The sequence below is a fragment of the Pteropus alecto genome, unplaced genomic scaffold, assembly GCF_000325575.1.
Source record: "Pteropus alecto unplaced genomic scaffold, ASM32557v1 scaffold34, whole genome shotgun sequence".
Lineage (NCBI taxonomy): Eukaryota > Metazoa > Chordata > Mammalia > Chiroptera > Pteropodidae > Pteropus > Pteropus alecto.
The window spans coordinates 6,367,167-6,375,785 of NW_006435763.1; the positions used below are offsets into that span (position 1 = coordinate 6,367,167).

Below are 8,619 nucleotides of genomic sequence, written 5' to 3' on the forward strand. Positions count from 1 at the left end.
AAGGCCCTGGATCTTTTCACTTACCATCCTGGGAAGGGAGCTGACTTCCTAACAAGGTGTTGCTATTTTCCGGGCTGCTGGTAGCCTCCTGGCTAACCAACACCGAATAAACGGGAAACTTTAGCATTTCGGTTTGATTTGCACCGTCTGCTGTTATGAATCAGAGCGGGGTAGCTAGTCATGCTACCCAACGCAGCCACACTTCAGAAGAGCAAACCTTCCCATACAGAAATAGCCATGAAGCCAACCCCAGAAGGACAGGATTCGCTAACATGCGGGCGGGATGGGACTGGGCTCCCCCCGCCCTCCTAGAGGCCCTACCTTCCAACTCTGCTCCAATGGTGACGGTGGGGAGCTTCATATGACCACCCACAAATTGAGGGAGCCACCAGAAAAGGCAGCCATCATCTGGTTCTCTGGGAAGGAGGGGCCTCCTCCCTCCTTTGGCCCCACCCCATCTTCTCACAGGTTCCCAAGGCACAGGCTCCCTCTCCCCCTTCCAGAGAAGAGTCTTGATGGCTTTCCAGATCGGCCAAGTAAACCAGGAAGGTTAGGAGGAGCCTGGACTCGAACTCAGAACTCAGAATCAACAGGCAGAAAGCTATTTTCTTTTTCGATTCTCTTACAAGGAGGAGAAAGATTCGATTTGGTACCGTCGTACGTCAACGTCTTTCTAACACTTGCAAATCTCCTCCCACCCTTTCTTTTTTAAACAGAAAGAAGACCCCAGCTCAGAGCCTTGGAGAGATCCCTTTCCAGCTAGAATCTAAGGTGGCATTATTCTCATCGTGCGGTTTTTTTTCTCCCCATTTTTTCCCCCGTATAAAAAGCAAGCCCGTTTTTAGAAAACAAATATTAGGCAGATAACAGTACAGGTGGCACGGAGCTGGAATTCAGAGCCCTTGACATGGCAATGAGATGACTACAGCTCGGGGGACAAAGTCTCGGGCACTAACCACAGACTCTTCCAAAAGCGAAACTCGAACCTGAACAAGAACTGGAGGTTCAGAACCGCTAGTCCGGGCCTCGCCGTCGGCCAATCCTACGACGTGGGCGAGTCAGGTGCCACCCTGAGCCTCAGTTACCTCTTTCCTTTAGTGGAAGGGCTAAGCTAGCACACTGACTATGAAAATGTTTGTGTGCTACCCAGCTGCAAAGCACCTTTCTGCGGCTTATGAAAACAAGGTGGCTTGTCAACACCAGTTGTAACCTACTAGGCGCCAGGGACTGTCCTGACCAATTCGGCAGTGAACAAAGCAACAGAAAGCTATGCCCTCATGGGGCATACACGAGCAGGTACTTTAAAATGCCTAGGATAAAGTGATGCTTTTTCACAACGATCCGTGCCGTTCTCTTCATTTAGGGAAGTATTTCCTTGCTGTGGGGCGATCAAAAGAGGACCATGTATAAAATCGTGATGACAAAGCCACCTCAGGGCCCCAGCTAAGGAACAACCATCCAGCCTTCTCAAGGCCCGGGTGCAGGATGAGTGGCAAGGAGCAAAGAGCAAACGAGAGGTGAAGGAAGAGGTAGGGGAAGATGCTCCGCCACTGAGGTATGCTTTGGGTCTTTCCTCACACTGGGTCTACTGGGTTCCGGCGTGAGAACAGAGTCCAGCAGAATCCAGACATTCTAGAACAGGGCTTGGCATGTCCAGCCTGCAGCCCGTTTTTGTACAGCGCTCCCGCGAAGAATGTTCTGTACATTGTTAAATGGTCGAAAAATGGTCAAAAGAAGATTAATGCTTCTTAATTCATGCAAAGTATATGAAATTCAAATTTCGGTGTCCACAAATAAAGTTTTATTGGAACGTAGCCATTCATTTACTATTGTCTGTGGCTGTTCAGCATCACGGTCAGAGCTGAATGGTCATGACAGACCCTGCGGCCTTAGAAGAAAAAAATGTTTACTATCTGGCCCTTTGCAGAAAAAGTTTAACATCTCGTTCTGGAAGTTAGGTCTGCATCGCCAGGCCATCTTCATACTCTATGCTTATCAAATCCCCCCTGATCGCTGCCATCCCCACTTTAAGACTTCACCACCGTCCCCTGAGCAGCTGTGTGGCCTTGGGAAAGTGACTTACTTTCTCTGTGCCGAAGGTGGTCATTAAGAACTGGAAGAGCCTGTTCTAATGTTCTAATGTCTCACTAGATTGTGCATTCCGAGGGGCAGGGACCCTGCTGTTTTCACAGCTGTACGCCTGGTGCACACACACAGTAGGTGGTCATACAGGCATCTGCCTGTTGACTAGTCCCAAGGCCATCCGGCACACAGTGGGTGTACAGTAAATATGACCTTCATTGAACTTGAAAAGATGACCTAGGGATGTCATGAAACGGAAGCCGGTGGAGCTAATCTAAGCCGGGAGAGAAAGGAGGAGGCCACGCCAGGCGACAGAGCAGAGTTCCCAGCAGACTGGAAAAGTCTGAGGGCAAAATGAGGGGATGTGTGAGCCGAGGGGAACTAGGGGACCAGCAGCCCCCCAACTGTGGCCGAGTGGATGAGAAGGGAGGCCAGATGCACGCCGGATGTGGGAGACTGGGCTTTTCTGCAGGGCTCTGAAGACCCGGTCCCAGAAACAAGCAACTCAACGGGTCTGACAGCGTGACCTTGACGTTGACCTGGCCCCACTTCCAGCCGTGTATTAAGGGGAAAGGACGCTGAGTCAAGCAGCCCCACCACCCTCCCAAAAAATATGCTTGGAAATTATTTCGGCCCAAGGATTCTCGGGGCAGTTTCTCCCAGATGATGGGGGTCCGCAACTCCCAATCCCAGTGCAACGGCCTGAAGGGATCGGCTGCCCCACTGCCACCCAGCGCCACGCCCCTGGTACGTCCCCCACCCCTCAGCACCCAGTGCCCGGGAAAGAAGACGTCCTTGTCCCTCCTGGCCGGAACAGCTGTCTCAGGCTGGCTCCGCCGGCCAATTAGCCGGAGCCGTCACCACGGCAACGGCAGCTGGCGGGCCAGGCGGCTGGCGCCCCGGGCCGCCCTCCCCGCGGCCCCTCCCCTAGGGTGGGGTGCAGAGGGAGGGGGAAGGGGTACTGGGGAGAAAAGTCCGCACCACCCCCCATTCCTTCCCCGAGTTGAGGGCGCGCGTGCGGAGTCCGCAGGGGTCCCGTCATTCCGGGGTGTGGGGTCCCCAGCCTCTTCTCCTTGGGGCGCACAGGTTGCCTGCGCCCGAGCACCCTTTTTCTCGAGGCAAGTTTGTGGGAGCCCAGCCGCGAGCCCGCCCTTCCGCGCGCTCACGGTCGAAGGGGGCGCGCCACCCCCAACACCGCGGACCTGGCCCCCAGCCTCAGCCCTACCTGGATGTACGCCATTTTCGCCCGCGCGACTCACTCCGGCCCGGGCATGGCGCCGCCACAGCCACTTTGCCCTCTCCAACGGGAAAGGGGGAGAAAGCAAAGGGGGAAAAGGAAGAGAAGGCAGCCGGGTGGCCCCAGACGTGACTGGCGTGGATGATGAGCGGCGCCCGCCCCTCCGCCGGCCGCCCCGTCCTTGCCTTTCCCTGCGTTCCGGCTCCCGGAGTGCGGGCCGCCTCCCCGACTGGGAGAGCTGGGGTGCCCAGGGCCCCCGTCTCCGCTTCCCTCGCCGTCCCGCGCTCCCCCCGAGGCGCACCCCAGGCTGGAATGAGGCCGGGACGCCTGAGGAGGGAGCCGGGGGCAGCCGCAGGGACTGCAGCGACCCCAGCGCAGGCGGGGCCGAAGACGCGGGGGCCGGTGCGCGCCAGAGGCGGGGGAGGGGACAGGGATGGGGAAGCGGGTGGCAGGGGGCGGTGCACGGGTCGGCCCATCCGGCGGCGCGGGGGCTGGCACCTACAGAGAGGAGAGCCCCCGGGGTGGCCGCGAGTCAAGGGGCTACAGTCTAGCCCGCCGTGGAGTCTGGAGCTGGGAGGGTCCTCCCCATCCGGCCCTCTCCCAGACCAGCTAGGAAAAACTTTATTCCCACCCCACCCGACGCGCCTAGAACTGCGGCAGTGAGGAACGCGGAGGCCAAATGCATGGGAGCCTGAAGTTAAGGGGGCGCATAGGGCGCCCCAAGGAAGGTGCTGCGGCCCGGGGCGCAGGGGACGCACCGAGAGAGCGGAGCGCCCCTCTACCCTAAACCTGCCGGAGTTGCGCCCTGGGCGCAACAGGTCTGGCGCGGGGCGGACCGGCAGCGCCACCCAGCGTCGCGCCCGGAGTCGTGCGCGCCTCTGCCCGCTGCAGGCTCCGCGCCAGCGAGCGGCGCCCCAGGGCGTGTCCACCCGCCAGCCTGCCCGCGTGGCAGGGGCGCCTGGGCCTGGAGGCCGATCCCACACCGGTCCTCGCACCCCAAGGCCGCAGAGCTGGGGCTGGCTCCCCACTGAGGGATTCGAGATGGAACATTGCCCTCCACCGGTTCTCTTTTTTAAATGCCCAGCCATCTCCAGTTGCCAGTCAACAGTTGATCAACCTTCTAACCTCCCAGTGCCTGCCTGGCTTTTCATCAGGAACAATGGCATAAAAATCTCCACCCTGCCTATCCTCCGGCGCTGTTTTGTGGAAATAAATGTGGAAGTAATAAACTAAATACGTGATATACCTACGTGTATATATTGTGCGTAAAAATCTAGCATACATGCACATTTCGGGGTGTGATACAATATTTCATTTTGAGCACAAGGCGATGTAACACATGCTGAGCGCCGGTAATTCAGCAGCCACGGTGCTGGACGCCTCCCAAGCATTATTTCATTTCATCCTTCCCTTTGCTCACTCCTATACATCTAGCAGAGTGCCTGGCCAGAGCAGGCACACGATCGATGTTTTTATTGTTGCTGTTGACGCCTCTTAACTTTATGAGGGAGGTGCTGCGACTGTCCCCAATTTACAGATGAGGAAACTGAGGTGCAGACAGGGAAAGCCACTCTACCAGGGCAAGACAGCAGGCAGCACTGGCGTCTGAACACACAGGGTGGGGACTCCTGACCAGTTTCTGGTATTCATCCAGTGTCTCTTCGACGCTGATGCGACAGGGTGCTTGGCGGGATGGGTGCTCCTTGAGGGGACCTGAGGGAGGTGGAGGAATTTTCCAGGTGTTCCCATGAGCCCGTGTGCCTGAGAGACCATTTTAGATCTTTTACACAAATTCGATCTTTTAATTCTCTGATAACCGTGAGTGGGCACTCTTATTATTCCATTCCTCAGATGAGAAAAAAGGAGGCGTAAAGAGGGTGAAGTAACTTGCCCAGGGGGTATATAGCATGGAGGAGCTGGGGTTCAAACACAGCCTACAACGGAATTCACCCCCACGTCACTGCACCTGACTGCCTCACAGTGCAGGATCTGGGGTGGAGGGAGATGACATCTTTAGTTTGGGACCTTAATCCCTAAAGACAAAACTGAGAATCCCAAGCCCCTCTCCTGTAGTGGAAGAGATTATTTAAAATGGGGGTAACAGAGCCTACCTCCGGGGGCATCAAATGCTTTCATGTATGTAAAGCACTTGGTACACAACAGGAGCTTAATAACTGCTTGCTGAATGAATAAATGGATGGTATTAAGTCTCACACGGATACTTCCGACTCGGGTCATCGTTAAGGCTGAGGACTGAGCCTGCACGCGCCTTCTTTTTAATCCTCACCAGAGCCCTGCAAGGTGAGTCTCATCCCATTTTACAGGTGAGGAGGCTGAGACTCTGAGAAGTGAGCTGCCCAAGGTAAACAGGTGGGAAGTGACAGGGACACGATGAATGTGCAGATCTGTTTGGCCTTAAAGGCCCAGTTCTTCGCAGCTGCGCCATCCTGCCCTGGATGCAATAATGAAGGAGGAGTCGGTCCTAAGCCATTCATCAGGGAGGTGTCAGATGTCACTCAGAGAATGGATTTCGGGTAGGCTGTGAGCCTCTCCCTGCCCTTCTCAGGGACTGCAGTTTGGCTTTGAAGAGTAACCTGGACTCAGACAGAGGCCGTGTCCATTTGGACAAAGTAGCAGGCACCTTCCCAAGTCTCAGAGAAGAAGCCGCCAGTCCAAGGGACTGACGAATGCGTGGATTCGCACGGGGCCTGTGGTGTGACCAAGGGGAGCCCAGGTGGTTATGGGTAAACGGGGAGGGCGGGGGGAGTGCGCTAACCTAGTGTGTTTATGGTCGGGGAAGGCTTCCTAGAGGGGGTGACATTAAGCTGAGTCCCAAAGAACAAAAGATGGGGAGATCATTCTAGAGCCCAGTGGTGCTTAACTGGCAGGGGGGTGGGGGTCGGATATGAACTTAGAAAAGAAAGAAGTTACAACTCCACCGTCACTGACCTCTACCTGAAATTCGGTACCTCCTTTTGGGATGAATGCAGGCCGCAATAATTAGTACTTACCCGGGACTTCGTCACCAACAGAAACCACATATATTCATATCACATTATAGTTGTTACGAATAACTTGAAATTTCTTTTACACTCTTTACTACTTGAAAATTACTAGTTATCAGGCCCGGCTACTTAATGCAGAAATGAAGGATAGACATTACCATATATATTAGTTTATATACCACGTAAATTGGTTTTAATATTTTGATAACTGTGTATCAATACACTTATAATTTCATTATAATCTTACATAGTCTATTTTATGATTTAAAAAACATTATTTTGAGATGGGGTCTATAGGCTTCCACAGACTGGAAAGGGGGTCCTCGGCACAAAAAAGGATTAAGAACCCCCGAAAGCAGCATGCGTGTTAGCTTAGAGGGGAGGGCGGGGACTGCCACACAGTCCTCTAGCTGGAGCCAGGGGAGGGTGGTGCCAGGTGAGGTGTAACAGGTAGAGGGGGCCAGATGTCAGGCAGCCTCATCATGACTCCACAGAGGAGCAGGAAGAATCAGGCTCAGAAATATTTTCGCGGGGGTGTGCGTGTGTCTGTGGGTGTGGGGTGGACAAGCCTGGAGGCAGAGCGCCATGGCTGCAATCCAGGTAAGAAGTGATACGCACCTGAAGTAAGGTCATGGCATTGAATAACGGCTGTCGCTGAATGAGCGGCGATGAGGTCGGGGAAGAAAGGGAGCATGAGAGGAAAGCAGGTTTGCTGGCAGGAGTCGGGATTTTGTGTTGGGATATGTTGACTCTCAGATATGTATTCTTCAGGGTCCCTGAAAGAAACCCTATTCGATCCAGCTTGAGCAAAGAAGCACTTACGGGCTCATTAACTGGGAGTCCAAGGGCAAATCCTACAGGCATGGCTGGATTTAGGGTGCATTTGGTGTCATGGGGACTCATGTTCTCTCCCCGTATCTCGCCTCTTCACAGCTTCTCTCTGAACATTAGAATTTTTTTCTCTGAGAGTAGGTTTGCTTCGCATGGCAGAAGAATGGCTACTAGTGGCCTTGAGCTTGTATTTGAACAGTTTATGCCCCCAAAGGAATAGACTTTTTATGAAATCATACAGAAAAACTCTAACTGATTCTGCTTGGCTCACATGCCTACTTCTGGACCGGGCGCTGTGTTGAGGGGACCCAGTACTCTGCGTGAGCCTGCCGGGACGAGGCGACCAGAGATGTGTGGGTGTCATGTGCCACGATCCCACAAAGCCTATGTAGAGAGCGGGAGAAGCGGGTTCTCTAAAAACCGGTCTGGGAGACAAAAACACGCCCGTGATGCTGTGGCCGTGAACCCTCCAGGCGGAGACACTCAGTGCACAGAGGGTCCTGGAGTCAGTCCAGCCCCTCCTGACGCAGAGTGACACTCAAGAGTTGATGATTAGGAGATGAGGCTTCAGTCACCTCCGGGTGGGACTGATGGGCTCACCTCGGTCTATAGCATCTAAAAGGAACCTGGCCACCCACCTCCTCCCCTCAGAAACCCAGCTCCGGATGGCGGACGCGGGCACGTAATAATGGTTTGCACTGCCACCTTCCGAAGGTGGCAGTGCAAACTGCAGACCTCAGGATACCCATTATAATTAAAAAGCGCCAGACAGGCAAAAGCAGTCCCCGGCATCCCCATGGGCGACGCACATCTGGCTAGGTGACTTTCTATTTCTGCCGTACAGGCTGACGGCACTTGTCTCCTAAGTCAGTTTTAATTATATAGCTTCCCCCAGCAAGCTGTTTAGATCCTGTTTTAGCTGTGCCCGTAAACCTGGGCCGTGTTTCTGAACGCCTGGGGAGTGAGAAGTCTCCCGGCAATTAGACAGCTGGTCTGGAAACAGGACGGGCGGCCACCTGCTAAGTGTGGTCCCCGGGGCTGACATAACCAAGTAACCCCGTGTAAGAGTCAGATCCCTTTCATCTCTGTCCTCACCAGCGGCCCTGTGTTTTGACGGCACCTAAGTAATAGCTACGTGGCTTCAGGCGATCCACTGCATCACTGGGGACCTCAGTTTCCCTCACCTGCAGAATGGGTCTAATACGTCTTCCCAGGGCTGGTGTCAGGTAAGGCAAAGGAGAAAAATGCGTGTGAAGCACTAGCGTGAAGTTCAAAATTCGTGGTTTCTTTCTCCCCTCGCAAACGTTTAATCTGGCCCCGGTCTGTCTTATACTAGTTTTTACAGCCGGAAGGGAAATGCCTGTCAGAGAGAAGGAAGGGATAATGTGGCGGTTAAAATCCTGGCCTCCGGGGTCAGCCAGGCCTGGGTGGTGCTGCCTGCCACTTACCACCTGTGTGACTTCA

At 54.4% G+C, this 8,619-nt stretch overlaps 1 protein-coding gene across 5 annotated transcripts in view; it reads right to left on the minus strand.

Annotated features, from left to right (window-relative positions):
- SYT17 (synaptotagmin 17) overlaps window positions 1-3,733 on the minus strand; it is a 59,352-nt gene extending 55,619 nt beyond the window's left edge. For 3 of the 5 annotated variants that reach the window (XM_006910916.3, XM_025046119.1, XM_025046120.1), the window contains exon 1: window positions 3,308-3,474. In XM_006910916.3, coding sequence (XP_006910978.1) covers window positions 3,308-3,322 — 15 coding nt within the window. In that variant the 5' untranslated portion in view covers window positions 3,323-3,474. Of the gene's footprint in view, window positions 1-3,307 lie in introns of all 5 variants that reach the window. The other 2 variants (XM_015588571.2, XM_015588570.2) reach the window with 2 other exon arrangements.
- Between the last annotated feature and the right edge of the window lie 4,886 nt (window positions 3,734-8,619).